Source organism: Spinacia oleracea, chromosome 2 (assembly GCF_020520425.1).
Source record: "Spinacia oleracea cultivar Varoflay chromosome 2, BTI_SOV_V1, whole genome shotgun sequence".
Classification (NCBI taxonomy): domain Eukaryota; kingdom Viridiplantae; phylum Streptophyta; class Magnoliopsida; order Caryophyllales; family Amaranthaceae; genus Spinacia; species Spinacia oleracea.
The window spans coordinates 109,565,495-109,592,633 of NC_079488.1; the positions used below are offsets into that span (position 1 = coordinate 109,565,495).

The 27,139-nt window shown below is 35.3% G+C and overlaps 3 protein-coding genes across 4 annotated transcripts; 1 reads left to right on the plus strand and 2 right to left on the minus strand.

The window, feature by feature from the left end:
* Positions 1 to 5,195: 5,195 nt before the first annotated feature.
* LOC110782052 (putative transcription elongation factor SPT5 homolog 1) lies at positions 5,196 to 17,816 on the minus strand. 2 transcript variants are annotated; one of them, XM_021986114.2, is made up of 22 exons: positions 17,297 to 17,816; positions 13,736 to 13,968; positions 13,480 to 13,626; positions 13,205 to 13,363; positions 13,046 to 13,129; positions 12,765 to 12,835; positions 12,245 to 12,599; positions 12,004 to 12,159; positions 11,765 to 11,862; positions 11,595 to 11,643; positions 11,366 to 11,518; positions 11,102 to 11,245; positions 9,459 to 9,543; positions 9,205 to 9,366; positions 9,073 to 9,121; positions 8,888 to 8,982; positions 8,711 to 8,789; positions 7,389 to 7,443; positions 7,191 to 7,290; positions 6,940 to 7,083; positions 5,854 to 5,954; positions 5,196 to 5,608 (listed from the first exon to the last, which is right to left on the minus strand). In XM_021986114.2, the coding sequence occupies exons 1-22, from the start codon at positions 17,637 to 17,639 to the stop codon at positions 5,369 to 5,371; spliced, it is 3,102 nt and encodes a 1,033-aa protein (XP_021841806.1). In that variant the 5' UTR covers positions 17,640 to 17,816; the 3' UTR covers positions 5,196 to 5,368. The 2 variants fall into 2 exon arrangements, with proteins under 2 accessions (XP_021841806.1, XP_056693767.1); XM_056837789.1 differs by having other exon boundaries at positions 11,953 to 12,159; positions 17,297 to 17,773.
* A 2,589-nt stretch (positions 17,817 to 20,405) lies between these two features.
* Positions 20,406 to 23,955, plus strand: LOC110782051 (psbP domain-containing protein 4, chloroplastic). Its single transcript, XM_021986113.2, has 5 exons — positions 20,406 to 20,963; positions 22,779 to 22,882; positions 23,043 to 23,154; positions 23,300 to 23,527; positions 23,617 to 23,955. Exons 1-5 carry the CDS (start codon positions 20,654 to 20,656, stop codon positions 23,679 to 23,681), a joined length of 819 nt encoding a protein of 272 aa, XP_021841805.1. The 5' UTR covers positions 20,406 to 20,653; the 3' UTR covers positions 23,682 to 23,955.
* LOC110782050 (pentatricopeptide repeat-containing protein At3g21470) lies at positions 23,828 to 25,996 on the minus strand. The gene has a single exon (XM_021986112.2). The coding sequence runs from the start codon at positions 25,881 to 25,883 to the stop codon at positions 24,384 to 24,386; it is 1,500 nt and encodes a 499-aa protein (XP_021841804.1). The 5' UTR covers positions 25,884 to 25,996; the 3' UTR covers positions 23,828 to 24,383.
* Between the last annotated feature and the right edge of the window lie 1,143 nt (positions 25,997 to 27,139).

A 27,139-nucleotide genomic window follows, 5' to 3' on the forward strand; every position in this document is an offset into this window, starting at 1 on the left:
CTACCCCCTACTCCATACAAAAAATAATTAAAAATTCAACCCCTACTCTCCCCCAACCCCACCTCTTAACCCACCTCCCACTAACTATATTAAAATAATACCCCACTATCATCTACTACCTATTAAATTAAATAAGTCAATTCAAGTCCCTTAAACTCTGTGCCGGTCAAACCGGGTCGAGTATTCCGGGACGGAGGGAGTATCTTTTTACAAACTGCTTTACAAAATTTATCTAATTAATGAATAAGTTATAGTGTAACAGAACCACCTCAAATATTTCATTCTTATATATTATTGTACCTATGAAACCATCCATAACAAACGTCGTTCACATTCACGCATATTGTGGTCTTTTTTTTCATGTCGATCAACATAGATTACGGTTAAATGACATCACTGTTTCATGGGTAAATATAGTCTTCTCCAAACTATTTTACCTACAGATGATAAATATCAAATATATTTTGTTTATCACCATGTCTTATAACTTCTTATGGACGACGTTGTTATTTCTCTATCCTCCATTGCTTCTTCTTTGTTGTAGGTTTGTTTTGCAAATTGGTTGTTTTTTTTTTTTACTCACCACCATATTTTCTTCCCCAAAATTCAAAGGGCCTGTAATAAGCTAAAGCTCTCTTAGATTGAATTCCCCAACCCATTTATCCTCCCAAACACTGATTTTCGAGTCACTCCCTATACCCACAAAATATTAGCTTGAAACAAGTCCCAAACTTTACCCATTGATTTCCAAAGACGATAACCATAGGAGAAAGAACGAAAGAGATTATTAGACTTGGTGTATTTATCCTTAATAACTTTAACAGCCATGTTTTGTTCTTGATGGATAATTCTCCACCACAACTTAAGGATATACAATCAGCTCTATTAAGGGATTTCACACACCTAAGACCCCAAACCCCCTTCTTTAGAAAGCGAGATATTATTCCAACTAAGAAGGTGGATTCCTCCTTGATCTACATCTTTGCCCCACAAAAACTTCGCAATCTTATTATTCCAACGAGATATTGGTTGTTTAAGACCTCAAAATGTTTACTTTCGATTAGTGTTGTTGATGGTACTTCGAACTAATTTGGTTAACTTCCCTCAAAAAAAAAAAACTAATTTGGTTAACTATATCGAGCGCATCTATTTTAAGTCATAAATCTATTTAATTTGAATAGATTAGTTATTGATTAGTGAACCAAACTTAAATTTCAAAAAGTATAATTATATTGAGTACTTCGTATGTTTCTAATTGTTAATTTTGCAAACGTATAATTAAATTGAATATGTTTTTACTTCATGTATGAGTATCTATCAAAACAGATTAATCAACAGATGTGAGTATGTGACTACAGTCACTAGAAGACAAGTGCAGTTCTTTTTTCGTTACTTTGGTTTAATTTGATTGTAAATTCATCCTTGCATTACTGAATTTATTGTAAATAGATGATTATCTTCCTGTTTGAATTTATAACTTCCTGTTTTCTTTTATGCATTTAACTTTTTTCCATATAGGATTGAGTTTATCCTTTAAGTGTTTTATTGGATTTAATCTTCCATATCATTATTATTTTTATTTGAGATGCATAATATTTCTTCATGAATGGATTTACAATTTAAGAAATAAAATTTACATATTTAATCAATATTTTAATAAAATAGAAGAACATATATAGGTTATGTCATTTTCTTATAGTTGAAAGAAACCCGTGCATTGCACGGGCTTCAAATCTAGTCAATAATATTATTTAGAAGTTGGGTGTATGATAGATAGTATGAGACTTCCCTAAACAGCAATCTTAACTCTGACTGATTCTCTGAAAATGCAGCTTACAAATTGGAAATAAGAAAATATCAGCCAAACATGATCTAACATCCAATGAAAACACAAAATTGACAAAATTATTGATTCGAAGAAATTAAAATGTCGAATCTGTATGAATTTAAAATGGAAAATCGGACACTACATAAAATTTCAGTCAAGTAGAAGAAAATGACCTGAAAAAAAAAAACAAAAAAAAGAAATTTAAATAATCATGTTGAAAGCATCGGTCAAAATAAAATTGCTACGTACTTCCTCAGTTCTATAATTATGTTCTATTATTTTCAATGTATAAGAAAGAACAGATTCATTTGAGGAATTGAGGTCTTGTTGTTTTGTCTCAATGAATACTTTAGTAATATATAAAAAAAAACTTAATTTTTGCTAAAATAATTAGAGATATAATTTTTTACTAATGTATAATTAGAGATATAAATAATGTAAAATGTTAATTCGCTAACGTGAAAAATAAAAATTGAAACATTATTGTAGAACATGGGTAGTAGTGTGTAGCATGTCAATAAATTGACAGTACGTGGCCAAGTTTATACTTCCTCTGTTCTTTTTTAAATTACACAATTATTTAGGCACGTTTGCCAATGCACGATTTCAAACACTAATATCATCCATCGTGGATAAGAAAAAAATTATAAAAAGTTAATATTTAAAATGTATTTATTGAGGCGAATCTAATAAGACCCCACATGACTATGTCTTTTCCTATATATAAATCACAAAAAGAAGTCAAATGAGCTTGTGTGAATAGTGTGAATAGTGTCATGTAAATAAGAACGGAGGAAGTATGATTTATACTTGACTCATTGACATCCCTATATATAATCTTATTGTAAATTAACATTGGGGAGTACTATACGCAGCCTGATTTTACTTGGCGCAACCTTTTTAAACTGATTTTACCGTGTTAACGTTTCGTGAAAGACAAAAGTGCAGAATTTTTCCCATTGTGACAGTGTCATGTGTCCCTTTGTTGATTCCATTACCCTCGGTGAACCAAACGGCCCCTCAGTATAATTGCGGATAGATTCATTCCGCAGTTTCAAATACGCATACTCGTACATTGTAGTGTTTCGAATACGTATATGTACTCGTATTTAGTATTTTTTAAATAAGCAATAATTCACAACTGGAGTTAATGGTTAGCAGAATTTTCCATTTCTTCATTTCCTTAGTAAAATACTACAAAGTACAGTGATCACGATTTTCCTTAAATTGTACCCACTCCAGTCGTTGCTTTTCTTTCTGTTACTTCGAAAGTAGCTGCTTCAGCTTTAACCCTCGAATTTTCGTTTCACGATTTTTAAAGTCGACAGTGATCACGATTTTCCTTAAATTGTAAAGATTACTAATAATGATGGAAAATTTATTTTTTATTTTTACGTAAACTAAAGATTCACATGAGCTGATAATTAATCGGGGAAAAGAAAATACCAGTTATACGGAAAATCATAAGATATTAGCACCAACGTGATCAAAATTTTACCATAATATCTATTCTATTATTCTATAAGCTAACTATTGATTAGTTTGATGTCCACCCAAAATGTCAAAGTTACGCTTGTTATTCATTTAATTTTTAAATTATTTAAAAATACGAGTAATATAATATTAATTTAATTAAAAATCTTACCATGTTTAATAGCATTTGATAGTATGTATCTATTTTAGGAGTATATCATTTGATAATCCAAAAAAAAAAAATCAAAAACATATCCCATAACGAAATTTAATTGGAGCAACAATTAATATCATAGATATTTAGCATGCATATTTCTTTAAATGTAAAATAAATTCATTAATAAAACTTTACCATGCATATAGGCAAGTTTTAAATGATTTGATTACCCTTAGTAAATCTCAACATGCAAGAATTTTTATATAAATGTGGATAATTTCTAACAAATTAAACTACTCCCTCCACTTTCTTTTTATCGGTTACACTTTCTATTTTCATCCGTTTCTTTTGTTGCTGTTCGTTTTTATTTTGGCAAAGTTTTATCCCCGAGTTTGAACCCCAGACAAATCATCATGTCCCGTGAGTTCGAAGCAACGTACGATGATGGCTCAGTGAAAAGGTTTTCATTTGCACTTTACAATTATGAAGAGTATATAAAAGAAAACTTGAGTTCTAGCAAAAAGACAGAAATTAGGGAAAATGGATCAAAAAATGTGCAAGTGCCATGACACAAGAACTGGTAATGTTGTAACAATGAGGTTAAATATCAGACGCAATAATAGGCGTTATGCCTTCTTAGATGGGTCTGATTTTGCTCGATATTATGGACTGCAATATGGGGACAAGGTCGACCTTTCCTTTGCTAATGATAAGTTCTATCTTACAACCAAGACAATCAATTATCTGGCTAATTTCTGAGATTATTAGTCTTCTAATAAAATGTTTTTCTATCTTGAATAAAAGGTTATGAATAATTATGGTGGATTTTTAATAAATTCTACTATAAATGGAGTGTTTGATTTCATTGTTTCCTATTTCTCGTATATTATATGCTCTTTTTGTTCTTACGTATTATTCCATACTACCTCCGTTTCATAAGGATCTTTATTTTTTCGTTTGACTACGTTTCACATTAATCTTTATTCTTTCCGTTTGAGTACGTATCATAACGTTCTTTAAATTGTGTTTTATACTATATTTACATGAAAATGTACCGTTTCAAAGCTCTTACGTCTGGTTTTAGCTCATGAAATTTACAACTTTCAACTCATTTACTCACCCACTTTTTTACAGTATCTCTCTTATTCTATGTATCGTATAATCCTCGCTCAATATTTATCTTAATATTTATGTACATAGTAAAGGTAAAGATCATTATGAAATGGATGTAATATGTGACAAGGTGAAAGTTGAATAAATTGACTACCTAAAGTCTCTTGAAATAAATATTTTTTTTCCCTTTTGTTAAGCCAAATTATGAATAAAAAACAAAGCATAAAACTTCTTTAAAAAAAAAACAAACAAACAAACACATCACGACATTACAATCCGTACATCATGTTTAGTTTTTGGGATGTCAAATGTAGAACTTCCTAAACTCTATTCCATGACTATTGAGACGGATACAGATAGATACTGCACAATACAACCAATCTAGAATATCAACATTCAACTCAATTTTAATTACGACTGAAATACTGTTGTTTGCCAAAAGTGCTTAAATAAAGGTAACAATCAAATTACTTGAACCGATTCCGTTTGGGCAGTTTTGAACTGAACCAAAACCCGAACCCAAAAAATAAATCGCAAACCAGACTCCGGCCCAGATCTCTTCGGTCCAATTCAGTCAGACCGGTCCGGTCCATCCCTTTCAAGTTCCAATCCCACATCCCCTCATAGTGTTTAATTATCGCAATCGAGTCAAAAAAAATTAGGCTGGTATACAAGGCTACAAGCAGTACAAATAAAGACCTATAAACCATCTCTATTGATCTAGCTAAAAATATACATTGTGTTTCATTGAACAAAATTTACACTATCTTAAAAAAAACAAATAAGTCACATCAAGGTTATGCCAACTTCGCCAGAATACCCATATCCAAAATCTTAACATCGAGTGACTCATCTACTTTTACAATTCCATCGGCACCATCCACCCCAATCAATTTACCTGTAAACCCTCGTTGTGCACCTCCCATTATCTTGATTTTATCTGCTTTCCTTGGAGGTATCAAGTCAATTTCATTTGGAAGAGCTGTTATCACCTCACCATTGCCGCTAGTTCCGAGTGCAACTCGGCAAGAACCATCCTACAATAATAATAATAATAAGGATGAGACTGATGCAAGAATAAAATACTCATAAAATTTCCAGAGTTCGCATATACAAATTTGCGCACTCCTACAAGTTATCAGACTAAGTTTGTTCACTCTCATGGAGAATTGTTTGAATAATAATAATAAGACACCTTAAGCAATTCTGAGAAGCCAAATAACTAGTCAACATTAAAAAATCTAAAACTGCAAAGCAATAAAGTCAAAGAACAAGAACATACCGGAAGCACCTCCTGCACAACTCCCACCATGGAGTCATCACCTGACTTGATAACATTTACCAAAATGTCAGGCAATAGCCACAATCCTTCGTTTTCACCACCTGCACATTGAAATTACATTTAGAGGCAGATTAACATATATGCTAAAAGATTCTCTTTACATCTGAATTCATTGATTAACATAATTCATTAACAGGAGTAGCTGTTTGGACATTTAGCAGATCCTGCACTAAGTTAAGACATAACTATATGTTCAGTTTGTCTGGTAAAAGGAACTTAGAATCTCGTGTCTGGGTCTGATGGCTACTGAAAACCAAACTGATGAATCCAGGAATTTCAGCCAAAACTTGACAAAGAGTTAGCGCATATAAAACCTTGTTATTTCTACCTTAACACATCTTACATGTGTTAACACATCTTACATTTTTATGCTTCAAAAAGCTCATATTTAACTATCAAAAGCACAGTTTTACGGACAAAAAAACATATCCTTGAAAAGAACATATTGTTGAATACAATACAATTGCTAAAATAAAAAGATATTTTCTGAAAAAATGTTGTGCTTTTAAACTGTAAAAATGTGCTTTAAATTGTAAAAGTGTGCTTTTAAACCGCAAAATGTGCTTTTAAATTGAAAATATGTGATTTTTAATCGTAAAATGTGCCTTTAACCCGGTTGCATATAGAGCTCCATACAACCGGTATATGCAACCGGGTGTACCTTCTAATTTGTGGCTACAACATACATATCGAAGTGTGCCTACTTGAAACAAGGAAAGTTTATATTTTCACGTCCTGAAACTATCAAGATGATACACATAAACTGCTCCTGTATATTGCAACCTAATTATAGCAAGCAATCACAAAACAATGTTGACAACAGATTTTGACAAGATCGCTGCATAGGTTTTCTAGGAAATATCTAAATGAAAAACTTAATTAATGGATGGTAGCTAACCAGATTTCCATGTAATCATACTACAGGAGTAACCATCCTACTTAATTAGAGGACATGACTAAATGCAGAAGTAACAGAATGTTGTAGAGGATGGAGGATCAAAAGGGAATGCATGAAAGAAGTCGAACCTATCATAGGAGACATCATATCAAGGCCACCACCCCCAGGAGTTGTCGGTTGCCCACCAGGAGTACCAGGTAAATACGATACAGAACTTGGTGTCGTGGGCTGCGTACCAGGTGTTGATGGCAAATACGGACTTGGAGCATTACCTGAAAAGAGAATACTTATCAGTTACATGTTTAAAGAACAAAAGATCAAGACATATTACATTAATTTTGTTAAAAAAAGACACCGAATTGAACGAGTAGCTGATTACCGTCTCTAGGGGTCTCAGGGTCATTATAATTGCCACCGGGAGTTGAAGCCCAGCCTACTGGAGTAGGGGCATCATATGTTCTCGAGGGAGGACTTCCAGGCTGTAGAGCATCAACCATGTCAATCACATTTCAAAAGAAAAAAATCAAATATAAAGACATTATTTCATATTCACCAAAACAAAGACATAATTTCATACCCGATATTGTGGACTTGATCCCCAAGAAGCAGGATTTGCATCCTCCCAGTTTTCCCTGGAATTACAAGATCCCGGATATATTTAGTCACAAGAAAAGATGTACATGAACATAAAAAGAAAAGGGTGAAGTTCAAATTGTGGATTGTGTGCAGTGACTGTTCATTATTCCCCTAAATCTAGCAGCACCAAGTGGAACCGAATGCCTAAATATGAAAACAAAGAAGGAACTGGAGAGAGAAGGAGACCAAAAAGTATTTCATCTGATTTATATATTGGAAAATGCACTAAATTGAACTTAAAAAATAGAGAGTATAAATGTATTGATGGCAATAACAAAAAAGAAGTCTCAAATTAGTTGGCAAGTTGCCAGAAAAGCTATCCCCGTAAAAAAAAAAAAGAGCTGATCTATAAGCACAATGGTATCAATAGAATTACTCCCTCCGTCCCTAATTAGTTGGCAAATTTCCAGAAAAGCTTTTGCACAATATCCAAGAAACTTTTAACATGTTTAATTGTAAAAGAAAATATACAGCAGATAGTTTGAAAAGCACATTAATAATATAACAAGAACCCAAATTACTATACTCTTTCTTATACACTCCCTTCGTCCCTTATTGTTTGCTCCATTTAACTTTTCATGGTCTCCAAGACATGAGCTAAAACGTAAATGTCTCCAATTTTACACGCGTAACATTGAACCGAGTCTAACAAGAACCCACATGACTTTTAATTTAATAGGTTAATAGAGAATTCATGGTCGAACTTTTTAAAGTTTGACCCAAAAAAAAGCAATGGGAAAACGTTAAGGGACGGAGGGGGTATTGATGAGAGGTCACAGTTTGAAATTTTTTGAACAGAGGCAGTATGTAATCACTTATCAGAATAAACACGATGCCTGAAAGTTCTCGACAAGTTACTAATCTATCCAATCTAAATTTGAAGATGAAAAGGTAAACTACTCTTTGCCTGGGTGGAGTAGAAAGACATTGTGAGTTCTGGCATTCATAACTTTTCTTTTTTTACCCGTCAAATTATTCGCTCGGAAAACCATGAATGTACCTCCATCATTCATTACTTTTAAGCGGCTATTAACACTTCACAGACTTCTGCCAATGAAAGCACGCACACAACTCAAACTCTGATATGATTTCTACCTACTGAAGGACTGCGTACCACTACTGTCTCTCTAAAGTGTAGCTAAAAACAAGCTATACTAGATCAAAAATGATTTTTCTTATAGAATTTATTGCATTATAGTCATACTCCTGCCACAATCCATAATGTTTTACTCTGTTACCAACAAGGTGTAATGAATGACTGACCTCGCTGGACTCATTGGAGCATATGGGTTCCATGCTCGATCGCGCATGGGTGTCCTCATACCATCATGAATGGGAGTAGCTAGAAAAAGACAGTAATGGGACTGCGTTAGGATAACATGACACATGGTTGTAGCATAATATTGAGAATTATGATATGAGAAACACCATTAGACAAACCTCGCGCATCTCTCATAGGAGTCATGTATGGATGCATTGGTGTACGAGAAGGATGCATAGGAGTCTCACTGCCCATACCATATCGCGATGTATCCCTAAGATTATAAAAAAAATTAAAAAAAGAGGATAAGAAATATGGAATATCACAGAAACAAATAAGACAGCAGAGGTGAAAAAACTATTACCGGTATGGGGTTGTCACCGTCACATTATCTGATATATAACTTCGCTCAACTGAAAAAATTAGAGCAAATAGCTTCACAGTGTAAGAAACATACAAGATACCTATAGAAAATTACACTGCAACAAATACTTGCCTGTGACCTCTTTCATCTGAGACTCCAACTCAACTCGCACAGTTGTACCCTTAATATCCTTCACACGTCCTCGATAACCCTTATAAGGTCCAAGGCGTATTTTAATTGTAGTCCCTATGAGAGAATCATGCCCCCTGCCACCACCTCTACCCCTTCCTCCAACTGCAACATCAACACATCGAATAACAACACCGTTCAGTTTTGATAACAATAATACATGACACGTCGAAGGAAAATCATGCTAAGGAACTCACAATCTGATTGAGGACCCCTTGGAGGTAGTCTTCCAGGAGACTGCGGAATTCGTTGTGGAGTTCTCAAATACGACAACGGATCACCCTGTAGAAAAGAAGATAATAATGACCACAAAGTGAATCTGTTTGTGACCAGGGGTCAGCAAATGACTTAAAATTTTGAAATTATAGAAAAAGGCAGAGAAAAATTTCAAACACGCATGGAATTTAAAGAGACACAGATCATTCAGCCAACTAATATTTCAAGTAAAATAAGCGCACAATAAGAAGATCTACACTCTGCAGTCTCATGATTGACGTAAAACGAGGGAGAAAGGTATAATATCTAATCCCTCCGTCCCGGAATACTCACCTCGCTTTCCTTATAAAGTCGTCCCGGAATACTTGCCCTGTTTCTATAAATGGCATATTTTTTCTAATTTTATATTGTTTCTCTCACTTACCTAAGGTCGGACTTGTATTCCTAATATCTTAAAAAGCAATAAAAAAATCGGAGGTCCCACACATTTCCCACTAACTATATTGAAAAATACCCCACTATCAACTACCAACTAATTAAATAATAATTAAATTGCCTTAGACTCGGTGTCGGTCAAATAGGGGCAAGTATTCTGGGACGGAGGGAGTATCTCTTCATACTCTCTATTGACATGAGAATCCTCCCTAAGTACAGAAAACCACTGTGATACTGACTACCAGTCGCAGGGGCAATGTAACCCAGAAGCAGCTTGTTCTGGTGTACTGAACTAATAAGGAAACCCGATACAGAATAGAAATAACTAGAGTTCCTCCGTTGTGAGATTCTTCACTGTAGAAGTATACAGTATAAAAACCCCTAACTTTGTCACGCGTCTCATCAAGACTTCTCTTTGACAGTTCCCAATTCAATCCTTGACCGTAAATATCATTAATTACATATCAGTATAACATGATGATAGTTAATTGCAGCAGGGGTGTTTACAGAGTACAGATTTACATGGACTTATACAGTTGACAGGGATTAATGTAACAATCTATGTGTTTAGAGTAAAAATGATGGAAGTAAGGCGTAGAAAGAAAATTGTGTACCTATACTCTCTCCGTTTCAGAATATTTGCAACACTTTGACTTTTGCACATTCATGCATTAACTTTGACCACATTTTCTTACTAATGCCTAACTATCAAATAAACCCAACATGCTCAAACTGCAATGTATATTTTTCAAATATCAAAAAAAAAAATATATAGTTTTTACTAAATATAATTGCAAAATTTTAGGGTCAAACTAGTGCATTGGCAAGTGTGTCACTCAAACTGTTGCAAATAATCTGAAACGGAGGGAGTAGCATTTATGTTACTTACGTTTTACCTCAAGTACCTGAGTCAGTTCCTTGACACTCAGACAATGGTATGGACAATTCGAGCTTTTATTTTGGACCACAATAATGGAAGTTTTAAGGAAATAGCCGAGCCAGGCCCTTGGACAGGTAAAGGTATCAGAGTTCCGGACAACAAGTAATGTAGTATAGCATACTAAACTCTAATAGATAATGCACAACATGCACGAATGGCCAATAGGCAGACTGAACCCCTTCTTTACCTTCCCTCAATAGGGAATACATTTACAGAGAAGCACATAAATTTTATGAAGTATATCCTTACCATTTTTTCTCTGTTTCCTCTCGAGCCACCAACAACCAGACATGACTGAGACTTAGCACAGATAAACCCAGCATGCTCAAGATGATGTCGGTCAAATATGAATAGGACTCCTCTATAAATGTGCTCAACCGGGCCTTGTTTCCCCTGTAAGTCACAAAGATAAAACACAGTATTATGCTAGTGTAGAGGATATATGACCATTTATAACAACTCAGCTAGAGGCCTAGAAGGTTGTGAGGGAAGATATAAAAAGATGCATCACACCTTGCAAGGGCCCTCAAGAACCTTGACAACATCTTTCACAGCTACAGGATTCTTTGATCGATCTTGAGCAAACAACTTTTTATCAATTTTGGATCTTATCTCTCTCAACCTCACTAGCACCACCTCCGGACGATCTGGGACCCCTTTAAGCACCTGAAATGCGTATGACATACTTCATACAAGAGATCTGAAGATATTCACTCCAAACAATGAAGTCACAGACAATCACCTGGAAAGCTTCACTTTCTACTCGTATGATTACACCAAAGGTCGCATTGCTGCACAAGTACATAGTAAATAATTGTTAATACAAAAAAAAATCACAAAATAATAGCTACAGGGAAAATTGGACAACGGCAAAAGAAAGGGAGGGCACAAGGAGACAGTGAATATGCTTACTCTAACAACACAAGATCGTGGAGCTCAAAACCCCCAATTTTTGTGACACCTGTTGTCACTTCAGAACTTTCAACAACATGGTCAGCAAAGACCCGAATCTGCAAACAACCAAAAATTACATCAAAATGTCACAAAAAGATAATTCAAAAGATCGCTCAAAGAAGGAAAAGGAAAGGAAATGCATTAACTTTGTCACCTATGGTGAGCACACACAATGAAACAAAGCAAGACAGACGTACATCTTCTTTAGTCGTATCAGATATTATTATCAGCACGTGGAAATCAACCTTCACGACCATACCAGTTGCACCTTCATGAGAACCAGAAATAACCTTAACATGGTTCCCTGGTTCAAAAAATTTGCAGAGATCTTTTTCATTTATAGCAAGTGTTTTCTGCAAACATATGATAGCATGTAAGATACCTAGACAAAGCAATTATTTAAAAATAATAGAGCAATTCAAAAGCAAAGTTGGGTACCGGGAGGCCCTTCTCATTTGGCCTTATGTGGACATTTCCATCCTCAACTTTCTCAACCCATCCCTTTAGATTTTTAAGATCTCCCTTAACAACAATAACAGCATCACCCTTCATGAAATGCCCTTTCTTTCTAGTCGCAAATAAGGTTGACAAACTACCAATGTCACCATCACCTTCACCAGGATGTCGGAACTTCTCCAACTCGTCAAAAGTAGGTTGTATGTTCTGAGTACTTATTGATTTTATGGATACAGATTTAATCAGGAATCCGTCCTTGAACATCATTCCATTAATGTTTTCATAGTAGTCCCCTGTCATAGAATCTCTTCTTCGCTCAACACGGATGTGCAGATCCCTAGGAATAAATCATAACCACAAAGCAACAGTGTCAATGCCCAATCAGGGGTAAAAGCCAGCAACAACAGGAGAGAGGGAGGGAGAGGGGGAGAGAGGGGGAGAGAGGGGGAGAGAGCGAGAGAGGGGGAGAGAGCGAGAGAGGGGGAGAGAGCGAGAGAGAGACCTAGCTTCCTCTGTATTCATAAATCTAGGCGGAGGAACAAATGCTTTTTTCTTCGCAACATCTCTACCTTCCTGAGAATAAAACAGTAAGAAACTAGCATAGTACCAAGAAAATACAAAATGGAGTAAAATACACGAGACATTTAATGTTCACATCAAACATTCATCAACTACTTCCAATATTCGTGTCAAAAGGGGAGATGATGGCATAATAAAATGATGCTACATCGTATTAATACAGTTTAACTTTAACAAGGACTTCCTGCATAAAGCATTCCATACCAGCTTATTAGCAAGAACTTGTAAATCTATCCTTGGAATCAACTTCACTGTAACTCTTTGTCGCACATTGTCCACATCCAATACCTACAGAAAGACACGATTAAAAGATTACAGACAAGGAAACCCGACCATGAGATTCAAACAATAAGTACACTATACCTTCGCAAGATCTCCTTTATAGGTCCCAGTTTTCATCCTCACCCAGGTGTCCCTGGAAAGGTCGATTGCTTTAGTTTCAACAGAAAGAACATCAGTCATTTCTTTGATTGGGACCAGTAATATTTTGCTTGGATATATGTTGCGCATACCCTTGACGGCCTGAAAGCAGTAAAGAATTAAAGAAAAGAGGAGTAACACAATAAGTAAAAGATTTTGGTTTACAATAAAGTTTATTCTGTTGTAGAATTTTAGAAGTTTAGATTATTCCTGCTTACCTCTCTAACATGGGCTTCTTTGTCAGCCTCGACATATACAAAATTCTTCAGGTGATCAAGGGCTACAACAGAACGAATTTGCAACTCAGATCCTTTATCAATACACTTTTGCATGAGACACACGGCAACCTCCCTCTCACGCCCAATCTGACACATGTCAAACATAAAATTGCTCCTTTGTCATATGAATGAAAGACATTATTGACCTTATCATACAAACATGAATAGCCAAATTAATTAAGATAGGTAGACCTACCGCGCATTTCACCATCCACAGCTTGGGATCCCTAACAGATGGCAGAAGGGCCTGCTGCTCTACATCTGTGGTCTCTTCATCATACTCTGACTGACTTGACCGAGCATACCTTTCCTGTATTCTCCTTTCAAGATCTTCAACATCTTCTTCCTGCTCCTCTCTTGACAACAAAGGTCGTCGATGCATCCGTCTCTCATCCTCAACAACATCTGTTGTGGTGTCTACTATGAAATCTGCAAACCCAAATTTCATTGATAAGCACGGCAGAAAGCTTAAAATATTGACCAAATTATGCCTTGTAAAGATCGCCGTGCGGCAAAGACATAAGAATAGACGTGCACATATAAAGGCAGCAGCTAATCTATCAAACACATCAAGCATGGAAGTTAAGCTCTTCTATGATGAGGTGAACAACTGAACACCCAAAAGTCTTTGAGTACAAGAAATTTTTTGGACACACAAAGATAGTCATGTGGCAGAGAGTCGGCGACATAAAATCGACGTATACATACATAGGCAGTGGCTAATTTATCAGACACATGCCATACACACACACATTAAACATGGCACGTGTTTAAAGTGCCTGATGCAGGTGTATTTGGTACTGCTCTGACTTGTAGTACGTGAAGGAAATGCCCAAGTACGCATACGATTTCAATCGTTACTAATTTTATTTTTTTGCCATATCGAAGGAAATACCCAAGTGTGCACACAAATCAAGTATCGAGATGTGTATAAAACGCGAGAAACAGGAGGGAGATAAAAGACTGTAAACAATACTGAATTACTGATAGACTAACAGAAACGAAAATTTGAAAATTTTGCGAGCACTGAACATAGAAATGAAATTTTAAAATAACTTTAAAGCCCCTATGTAAAATAAGCTTTTCAAAAGAAATTTGTAGCATTGAAATAGGCACTGCATTATTTCCATCAGAAGATGAGACTCATGAGAGTACCGTTTTCTTCAAATTGAGAAAAGGAAAAAACCTGAACAGGATATGGGAAAAAGAAAGAATAACTAAATGAGGTCCAATGGGAAGTGGGCTAGAGTATTTTAACACATGATTACAAGATAAAGGGGGCAGCTACATTTTTGTTTACTCCCAAGTCCTGTATTTTATTTTAAAAATAAAAAACAGATAGTAGTGTCTTTAACGTTTCAACTATTATAAGTGGTGGCTCCAAAGACTTAACTAAGCTTCTATTCCTAGTTCATGAAGCAGCTATAGTCTATACTTGGAATTAAACATTGGACAAAATGTGTATGTTTCAAATCAAAATCTTAACTGCCTAGCCCCTAAATCATCTTTCTATCAACTCCATAGTCGCCAAAATCTAATGAATCTAATGTCTCTTGAATATGGATTTCAGAGTCTTCTAACATGTGACCAGTGTCATCTCGCACATTTATTTCCTGTACCAGAAAGCCTTACCCAGGTAGGGAGGGTCTAGGTAAACCCTCCACAGCAACAGCTTCAAGATTTATATGATTTTACTAGTTGGTGGTGGAAAGTCAAAAAATCAGGTAACTCTTAAGATCTAGTGACATCCAGCGCATATCTTGAACTTAATATATATATATATATATATATATATATAAATATATATATATATATATATAGCCAATTAACTAGACTGAAGTCATTGAACAGAATTTAAATTCTATTCACACTATCATCACCTACAAAAGACGAGTAACTGCTAAACTTGTATTGCCAACAAATAGGATAATGCCCCTAGTCTAAACTACCATCAATCTATCAGAATACCTGTAACTTAAAGACCTTAAAAGCACAAGAAATTGGTTAAAAGCAAAACTGCAAAGCTATTTTTGCAGATAACTGGAAAGATGTCATGGATGAATTCCTCAAAAGAATCAAGTTTTTAGTACAAAAGGTAGCATCTTCAAAAGGGTACCACAAAAAGAACACTAATATAGATTTTAGAGTGAAGCCCTGCTCAGAGAAACAATCAGAAAAGTGCAGAAGATGGAAAAGTTGACCGGGTCTCAGCAATTAAGCACCAATTAGAGGGGCAGTGAGAAAAAAAATTGGCAAAATGCATTACACTTTTATCTTTACAAATAATGAAAAGGCCCACTTGCATTCTGTGTTCCCAAGAGATCTTCAAGGCAGAAATTGATATCTAGTTTCCTTCTGCCTATTGAAATTTGAGCACAGCACTTCGCTAAATTCTCAAATACATTGTATTCAAGTAATCTATTCTTTGGATTAGAGATACATTATGAGCTTATAAATTTATTAATATACCAAGTATAACTTAAATTACACTCATTTCTCCGAAGATTATGCCACATATATAAAGACTTAGAACAATTCGCAAAAAATGGATAGGCAATAAATTAAACTTCTTCAGTCTCCACTTATTGCTTCAAAAAGTAACCTTATTTCTTTGCTATTTGCTCCTGCACATGACAGCAAGACACTGCTACGAGGTAACTTTACACAACGGATGTATGATATCAGCTATCCTCATAAATCTTACTGCATGGCATTAACAATTTGTTTGGATAAGAGGAAATGGAGAGAAAGGGAGAGGAGGGAAAGAGAGGGGAGCAAGCTCCCTTGTTTGGATAAAAGGTTAGAAGAAGGAAAGGGGGGAGAGGGATCTGTTTTTCCTCTTTCTTTAATAAACACAACTCCAAAATTGGAAAGATTTGGAGGGAAAATTGAGCTCACCTCCCCCAGCTTTTCTCTCCCCTCCCCTTCCTCCTCTTTCTCTCCCCTTCCTTTCCCTTCTATCTCGCTAACCAAACACACCGTAAGAAAAAACTATCACCACACATACACAGATAATACAAACTAGCATAGGGATAGGGCTCCACCTCATCGTCCTCCTCTAAAGAAAACATCATTTAAATCATTCAAGTGGCTGTTACCGGCCAATTATACCTCCAAGAACTCCAAACAATTGCTTTACGACACAGTACATATCAAGAAACGAAATTGATGCTGGTACAGTTATTTGCACATAATAGAAGAAAAAAATGTAATTTTTTATTCTGTTCATCGGGTAAATGTTAGAATAGCCTGTTCCTGATCACCTAATCTTGAACTTCTAATGACTTGAAATTCAGGAAGTTACAGAGTAAGCTCACTGTATATAGGGCGTAACTATAATACAAGTGTGTAATTGTCCCTGAAAACTGGTTTCTTTTCTTTTCTTTAAATCAAACCAAGCTAAGAACAATAACACCACCTAACAGCAGCCACTGGATCAAAGAGAGCGGGAAGGCAAACCCAGCTAGTGATTATAGGTAAAAAAAAAAATCACTCCTTGCTTACTCACAAGCAGATTAGCACACTCGACCTCGCTTCAATCAATTGAATCCTCCAATAAAAAGTCCAGCTTAATTGTCCTTCATTTCTCATTTCCAATTAAAAAAAACAACCTCTTCAAGAGGCAGTTGTATCATCAAAATCACTAGATAGGAAAGGCATACACAAACCGAGCCTTCAAATCCGATGTAAAACTATACTTTGAACTAAACCAACTACAATTAACCAAAAGAATTGATTAGTTTGAAAGAGATATTACCATCTTCTCCATCCTCCTCTTCTTCTTCATCGTCATCAACTTCTGCTGCAATATCATCAATAAAACCACCGCCACGGCTTTTTTTATGGCGGCGCCCACGAGCATAAACTTCTTCGTCTTCCTCCTCATCATCGTCTTCCTCCGCAACATCGTCAATAAAATCTGATCTCTGCCGCTTCTTTACGCTTCCCTTACCTCCTTTTCCGCCGCCGCCACCACGGCCTCCATAGTCATCATCCTCATCCTCTTCTTCAGGTTCTTCTTCGTACAGATCTTCGCCGTACTCATCACCGTCCTCCGGCTCTATATCATCGTCGTCTTCGTAATCGTCTCCCCTACCCATGGCTGGAATTGTTAGATCGGTGAGAAAAATGGGATGATTTTGAAGGGGAAATTAGGAAATGGTTTGATTTCTAGGGTTTTCGGATAGATGGAAAGCCCTAAAGGAGAGAGAAAGGGGGAAAATGGTGAGAGAAGCGGGTAATAATATAAATCTCTGTTTTGGATGAGTGAACTGATGACTGTGGAGGACCCACAGATTATGGAAACGGGTCCGGATATGGGTTGATTGGAGGTTGGTGACGGAATGACGGGTGCAGTTTGAGCATCCGAACCCGAACAAACCCGTCCAAAACCGCTATGGCGCCATGTACTTAAACAGTGACACACGGCAGCACTAGACTGACAAATGGGTTGTTTAGATCGGATACTGATCTGGACATTTCGGGTTATTTTTTCGGGTCGGTTTCGGGTATGGGTCGGGCCATTCGGATTTCGGGTAACTTCAATTTTTTATAATTGGGTCAGATCTGGTTCGAGTCAAGATTTCGGGTCAATATCGGATCGGTTCGTATCAGGTCGGTTCATATCGGATCGGGGTTTTCTGGATTTTCGGGTTGGATCAGATTTTTCAGTAATCTAGTATTTATTAGATTATTTTTCTTCAGATTTGTTCGTCACTATCATAATATTATCAAAGCTTTTTTCCTATACACAAAAGAATATAAATTAATAAAAAGAAAATAATAAGTAACATTAATAATAATAAATTAAATAATTATAATAATATGAAAAGCTAAAAAAACTTGTATTTAAAACTAATTGGTAAATTCGTGTTGTTATTCGGTTCGGATCGGTTCGGGTTGATTAAAATTTTACAGTGATTTTCAGTTCGGGATAATTCGATTTCGGGTGAAGATCGGTTCGGGACGTTCGGGTATCAAGTCATTTCAGGTCAAATTCACTTCTGGGTCGGTTTCGAGTCGTCGTTTCGGATCAATTTCAAGTTACAGATCAAATCAATCCAGAAAGTTTTCGGGGCCGGGTCAGTTTTGCCAGGTCTAGGCGGCACCTAATCCAAGCTAGCCCGATCATGTTCGCAAAAGGCTTTGCATGTACAAAGTGTATAGTAAATGTATTGTACACCAGAATAACTTTTACAAAAAAAATTATAATTTTTACCTATTTTTTTTGTTCCTTTTAATATATTTTGAGTAATTTTATATTATAAAAAAAGTTGGTAGATAAACATTTTAAAGGGCTGATTTATTTTACTTCCTCTGTTCTTTTTTAAATGACAAATTTTGTAGACACGTTTGCCAATGCACGATTTCAAATATTAATATCTTCATGGATAAAAAAAAATTATAAGAAGTTGATATTAAAAAATATTCATTAGTACGAATCTAATAAGACCCCGTATGACTATATTTTTTCTTAAATGTAAATCACAAAAGAAAGTCAAAGGACCTCGTGTAAATAGTGTCAACAATCATTGTGTCATGTAATAAGAAACGGATGAAGTATACATTATTAGTGACTTTGAAGAAATAATTTTCATTAAAATGAAAAAATTTATCACAAAATATTAGATAACTTTTACATATATATAAGGGTAAGTTTTAAGTATTTTGAGCTACATTTTATTTTGGTGTACAATATATATTGTATACCATTTGCAAATAAGAATTTGTATTATGTTCTTATTTTGACTTATCTCAAATACTATAAATTTAGGAGAAATGTGTTTAACAAGTTTCACATACAAATAAGTTTATTTCGGACATAACAAGTTTTTTCCAATAACATAAGTTCCTAAGGAGTACAGTATAAGATAAGAAAAGTTCAAATAAGTTAAAATAATATAAGTTCAGGTAAAATAAATCGAATAACTAGAACTAGAAGCACTTCTCTTTTTGCTTATTAAATACTACTTCCTCGGTTCTTTTTTAAATGGCACAACTTTTTAATCACGTTTGCCAATGTACGATTTCAAACATTAATATATTCAACTATGGATTAAAAAAAAAAGTTGATATTTAAAAAAATATTCATTAATACGAATCTAATAATACCCCACGTGACTATTTTTTTTCTTAAATATAAATCATAAAGAAAGTCAAAGGAACTCGTGTGAATAGTTTCAAATATCACGTTGTGTCATGTAATAAGAAACGGAGGAAGTATGTTTTTTCCTCTCAAAATGTAAACCATACAATTTTAAATATTTTAAACGTCTTACTATAAGTATAAATGAAGTTAAAAAAAAAATTTATACAAATCAAGTAAATTAATCAAAAAATTGGTTTACCAAATTGTCTTCTTAAATTATACACTTCGCATGTAAAATAATGAAATTTATATGTTATTGATATGTTTTTTTTTGTATATATATAAATAATTTAATGTATCGCCCGAGCGAATAACTAGCGCCAATATTGTTTTCAACCATTATGTCAATCAGAGATCTAAGGTCTTTAGCGATGTTGTTAAGTGTTAAAGAGTAACATTGAAAACACTTTAAGGTTCAATGCAACTTTAGTTTTTTCCACTCAGTTTCCAAGTTTAAAGGTATTAGGTTTATCAAAACAAAAACCAATCAAAGCAAAATGTGAGTGATTATTCTTTATGTAGACCTGTAAATTCAATTATTTAGATTGTATATTGTGATACATATTTACAAATATGCCACTGTGATGAAATTTTCTACTGTAACTTGTAAGAGTATAAAAGGAAGAGATAATATGTTCCACGTGTCAGGTCAGCAAGGATGGAACATAAGACAACTTAGATGTTGTTTACTCAACTTCCTATCCTCATGTACTGTCCACAACAATATGGTACACACACCCAATAAGAATTAGGAAATAAGAACATTTCCAATTTGTAGCAGAATTCTCCACTTAAACCTCAAACAGATTACAATATATCAGCAACACACAAAATTTGCAGATAAAATCAGAGCATAAGAAACAAATATCTGCATTACAACCAATCATCAACATTAACTTATACATAATTGATAATTCCCCTCAAGTTTCCTGTAACCTGTTCCTGTAATACTACTACCAGAGAAAAATGGCATCAACTATGTTCAGTAGCTCTTCTTGTATCGCCTCAAATACTTATCGGCGAAAACATGGTCTTAATTGTAACCTACAAATTCGGAACGACTTTGTTCTAGAAGAGACATCTTCCAATGACAGAGATGATCATGAGAAGCTTGTTTCTGGATTATTGAAGAGAAGATCACTAGTTCTGCAATCTGGGTTTGTTCCTCTGGTTACCTCTGTAACAGCTTTTGGATTTCCAGCACCGGGTTTGGCTGTAATTAAGCAAGGGCCTCTAGCAGGAAGAGTACCTGGATTATCTGAGCCGGATGAACAAGGTTAAATTGCTTTTGTGTGCTAATTTCTTGTAGTTTTTGCTTTTTTACTTAATTAGACAATATATTTTCTTCTGCTCATCATCTGACAATTACTCAGACAATTTTCTCATGGTAAAATATGAACAAAAGTACATGGCCAGAATATTCTCCAAGTGCATAGAAACTTATTTCAAAAAGAGAAATCAGTAGAAAGAGAGAAAGAAAGACCATAAACAAGAATATAATCTTATGATCAAGTTCATTTTCATATCCACATTAATTGAAGAGAAAGGTCTCAGGATAAGAAATGAACACAAGACCAGAAACTAGAAAAATCAGACCAGAAAAAAGCAAAAAGCACTCACCGAAAACATCCAGAACAGATCAGGCCAGACCAAAAAGTAGAAAAATCAGACCAGATCACCACGTAAAGAGAACAAAGCAATTACTTGATTAGTTCTTGCAAACAAAATTGTTTGGGGATACAGTTTAAGCATATTAGCAATTGAGATGTTGTTAGTTGTTACCTCATAATATCTGACCAGGCAAGTTCAGCTTCTAAATTTGCTTCAGAAACATAAAATGCATAATTCATTAGGCTGATAGAACATAGAACATAAAAAAATCTTTGGTGAATGTGATGGCTAAGCTTGTTGAAAGACTGAATCAAGGATCTCCATTCCTGGAAAAGTAATACCAAAAAAGAAGGAAAATTAGGGTTTAGATCTTTCACGAAGGATGTAACAGAACAAACAAAAAAAAAGACTTACAACCTGTCAAGCCAGTTCATCCCAGTTAGGTGTATCGAATAAGTAATAAACATCGTTATCATCCATAATGTGCGACCAATACAGCTCTTCAGCATGCTCAGTTTGTAATCCTCAAAAACTGAGATGTTCTGTGGTGCAGAGGAATAGTCTTTCAGTTTGCCACATCCACAAATTTGAAGTTGCTGGAGAGAGGTCTGCAATTGCACAACCAATTGATCAATTCTTTCCATTTTGTTATAGCTATTAGCTAATGACTCTAGGACAACTACATTGAGTGAAAGAAAATAGCATCCATGTACTTATCATGTAGGCACTTGAGAATATACTGGTCATGCACTACTTTTGGTGTGACTGCTTGACAGCATACGACTGTGGTTTAAATAGCAGCAATGAGTTTGTTATGAAGCTGAAAGTTGTTCATTGCTGCATATTTCGTGGGGAATATGTATGCAAATTTGTGAAAACAAACCAATGAACACTATGTACCCTGTAAATTTGTGAAAACAAACCAATGAACACTAAATACCCTGTAAAATTTGTGAAAACAAACCGATGAACACTAAATACCCTGTATTTGCACAAAGAGGTTGTTTAGATTACTAATGCAATTTGATTATGAAGGAAATTACAAAGCCAGATTTTCCTATCTCTTTTATGTAAGTCTCTACCTATGGGGTTTGCCCTGGCTACTGCAGGGATAGACACTCTTTGCAGCAAAGAAGACAACATGTAGTAGGTTTTGGTCTTGGATGGTTAACATTGTTGAAAAGTCGGTGTGCAAGTAAGTTACATGTTTCATGTGACCAGTAAACTCTAAGCATCACTACTATCATAAGTCTAACCTTGTTTACAGTAATATTACGGACCATAGAAAATGAGAACAAAGGTGGCATCCTAAAATAAATCCTTCTCAATTTAAGATGCATGGTCACAGTTCCAACTGAAAATCATGACAGAATTGGTTTCATATTTGTAATATCCAATAAAGCAATTATATTCCTAAAACTTCTGAATAATTATATTGCTAGTTGATAAGATGCTAATAAGCCATAGAACGCTCAGACAGGTTGGAGAACATACCAGAGGCCAGATGACAAGTCTGGAGGCCATGGGGTTGGGTGGAGTCCCATTATTCCTTACCTTTTCAAAGTCTCTGGAGACTGGGACGAGGTAAAGAAAATCAACCATTTTCATTAGGACTAAGCTTGCTTTGACTATTTAAATATTTAACACAAACTGTATTGTCAATAAAATAAAATAAAATAAAATATAAAGTTCAATACCCTTACAGAATAATTTCCCTGAAGTTGTTTTGTGATCACATATGCAGGTTCCTGTATCTATTGCAGACCTAGGCGGCACAGAAATTGATCTCAGATTTGCAAACCCCAAACAAGGCCGTTTATTTGTCATAGTTGCTCCTGTCCGTAGATTTTCAGATGGTGAGTATCCCTGCACATTGGCATTGTTATTGTAAGTATCAGCATAACTATAATAACAGGAAAACAACACTTCGGCTGAAATAAACACCCAACTGTATTGCATCCACATACTAGGATCAATTATTATTTACTTTTATGTGCACAGTACTTGGGGACAATACCACAATCCAAGAAATTGGAACACCTGAGAAGGTGATTAGTGCCTTTGGACCAGAAGTAACAGGAGAAAATGTAGAAGGGAAAGTTTTAAGCATGGAAGTAGCAGAGCATTCAGGAAGAAGATATTACCAGTATGAATTGGAGCCACCTCATGTTTTTATCACAGCTACTGCAGCTGGAAATCGGCTTTATCTATTCTGTGTTACTGGAAGTGGTAGGCAACCTCTGTTGGTGGACAATTCTTTCATACATTTCAGGAAGCCAAACTACATTTTTTTTCATATGATTCTATCATTGATGCAGGTCTTCAATGGAAGAGAAATTACCAGGATCTGAAACGAATAGCTCAATCTTTCCGTATTGTTTGAGTTGGCTAGTTCAAAGGAGTCCAACAAATGCCACAATGGAGGATCATTTCCTTCTTCATCATGCAGTTTAGTAGAGGACTAAACATATTGTAAAGTAGACATAAAAAGTTCAAGTCACAAATTTAGACCTTCTCGAGTGCAGAATGTTTATCAGGTCTGACTGCTAGCTTCATCAGACAAGGTGAACAATGATCAACTACTCATTTTGCAACAGTCTGTATTTATCTATAAAGAGCTTCAGTGGAAATATCATTTATAGACAGATCACAGATAACTGACTCACAGGTGAAAAGCTGCTTTTTCACTAAGGAACATGAATGACCTAGGGCTCTATTTGGTAAGGCTTAAAACATTTTCATGGAAAACAGTTTTCCTCTATTTTCAATTTTACATTGTTTGGTTTGCAAAGGAGTGTAAAACCATTTTCCCTAGGAGTAAAATTGTTCTCTCAATAATGGAAAACCATTTTCCCTTCAAAATGAAAGGAAAACTGCTTTCCTTCCTTTTCCTCATCTCTCTTGTACACTCCTCGCACTAACTGCTTACTTTCTCTTTCATTTCATCATCTTTCTTACATGGAAACCAAACAACGGATAACTAATTGTGGAATTGTGTTTACCGTTGTAAATTGTTTTCCATGAAAATCATTTTACACTAAAAATGTTTTACACCCAACCAAACGGAGCCCTAGATGCAGGAGTTTTAGCTTTTGTCAATCATGGCAGTTCTTATTTCCTCAGCCTTCTCCCATTGTTCTGAATCAGCATAGATGTTGGACATGAGAACATAATGTGAATTTCTAGAATCAATGTGGCTACTTTCTTCGAGTGCCTCCTCAGCCAAAGTGGCTTCTGAATGAACCCGACAAGCTCCAAGTAGTGTTCTCCAAATTGCATCATTTGGTCTCATAGGCATACTCTTGACCAAATCAAATGCCTCCTTTAACCTCCCTCCTCTTCCCAATAGGTCTATAACGCAACCATAGTGCTTAACTCCTGGTTTTAGTCCGTACTTTTCCATCTTCGAGAATATGTTTAAACCTTCTTGCAAAAGCCCACCATGAGCACAAGCTGAAAGAACAGAAAGAAAAGATATTACATCTGGCTTCACACCAGCATCCTCCATCTGATAAAAGAGTTCAACAGATTCCTGACATTTTCCATGAACAGCTAAACCAGTAATCATAGAATTCCAGCAACTGTGATTCCTTCGACTCATCCCCTCAAAAATCGACCTTGCAGTATTCAAATCACCACATTTTGCATACATGTCAACTAATCCGTTGAGAACAAAGTGGTTAAGCTCAATCCCCTTCTCAAAAATCAATGAATGAACCCCTTTACCAACCTCCAAACAACCCAACTGCGAACAAGCAGATAACACACTGGTTACCGTCACTTCATCAGGCTCAAACCCGTCCACCTGCATTTCTCTATATGCTACAATCGCTTCTTCACAAAACCCATTTCGAGCCAACCCAGACACTAATGAATTCCAAATCACCAAGTTCCTTACGGGAGTTCGATTAAATATACCCTTGGCTTCCTCAACTTCACCCATCTTGCAATACCCCGAAATCATCACTGACCAAACAAAACAGTTTCTTTTCGGCATAACCTCCAATACTTCCCTTGCATCCCCCATTAACCCATTCCTAGCATACCCATCAACCATCACAGTCCAAGTTACAACAGTCTTCATCTTCACTGGAACCTCATCAAACAACTCCCTAGCCATAGCCATATTCCCAATCTTCGCAAACCCACGAATCATTTCATTCCATGTAACCACTGTCCTCTCCGGCATAGCCTTAAACAACGACAATGCAGATGCAGAATCTCCAGAAAACAAGTACCCAGCTACCATTGCATTCCATGTGGTCACATTTCTCTGAGGCATATAATCAAACACCTTGCGTGCATATATAATGTCCCTGCATTTTGCGTACATACCCAACAACGAGGTTCCGATTGTAACATCAATATCAACCCCGTGTTTCAATGATTCAGCGTGAAGAGATTTCCCATGATTTAACAATGAAAGATTAGAACAAGCTTTAAGGATTAAAGGGATTACTCCTGAATTGCATTCTTTTTGGCGGCGAAACTGGGGATAGAGAAGAAGGGCTTTTCTTGGTGATTTTTGTGCAAGAAGGTCTCTTATGGTGTGAATCAAATTTGTGGTGTTTGACATAACATGCATAATTGTGTTAGTTTTAGAGTTTTAGTTCATAATGTTGTTGTTTTAGTGCAATCACTTAATACGGAGTACTAGTAGCTAAGTGTTTGTGTAGAGTGTAGACTCGTTGTTGGCGCGAGTACTTCGTAATTTGCCATTTTAATTTGTAATTCCCCAGTCTCTTTTCTTCGTTGCGTATTTCATTTCGGGTATCCGTTTTATTTATTATATTACTTCCTCCGTTTCGTAATACTCGAAACATTTTGACTTTTTCGCTATTTACATAATCCACTTTGACCCCCTATTTTATTTCAAATATATGAAAACAAATTTTAATATATAATATATAATATATTGTTGACTTCATCTTAATGTATATTTTCAAAATATTAATATTTTATAAGTTTTTATAATATGTACTTATGTAGTTAAAGATATTGGTGATCAAAATTGTGCATTGTCAAGCGTGTCCAGTCAAAACGTTACGAGTATTCCGGGACGGAAGGAGTATCACATAAATGACTTATTAATATTCTATCAGAATTTGTGTACCAAATATTTTAACTAATTAAATTCATTAGATTTAATCTCTCGTACTTTTCTATTTGGGCACTAATCTTTCTAATTTTCTCAATGTTAGTTTTTTTTTTATATATAAAAGTGAAAACATTACAAACAAACGTCATTTGACTTATTTAAATAAATAAAAAATTAGAGGAATCTCAATGCACGTTAATTAATCGTTAAATCGAGCGTATAATACAAAACGTAAATAACAAAAAGGAACGGAGGAATATGCTAGTTTTACAAGCGTAAAAATTATATCGAAACGACCCCATATGATTATGCCACTTCAGAAATTCCCTTATATAATAAAAACAAATTGCCTTACTTGCTAAAATGGGAAAGAGATATAGCCATATAGGGCTAGTTTGGTTGACACTCTAATACATGAGAAGTTTCATTTCCTAGGAAGTGAAGAGCAAAGTGGTTGTGTGGTTGACATGTGCATAGGAAATGAAACTTCCTCCAAAATTGGAGAAGTTGCTTACCTAGTCCTCCCTAGGTAAGTAGAACTTCCCATAGGAATTCTAACTTCTTATGTTCAACCAAACAAGAATACGCAATTCCTAGAAAGTTAAAATACACGTGAATTGCAAATACAAAGAAACTTTTCATGTGCAACCAAACATCACCATAGAGCTTGATGAACATGGTTCCAAAAGTTGTTGGTATTTTTAGTAGGTCGACCGAAGTACGTACCATTGATGTGGAAATAG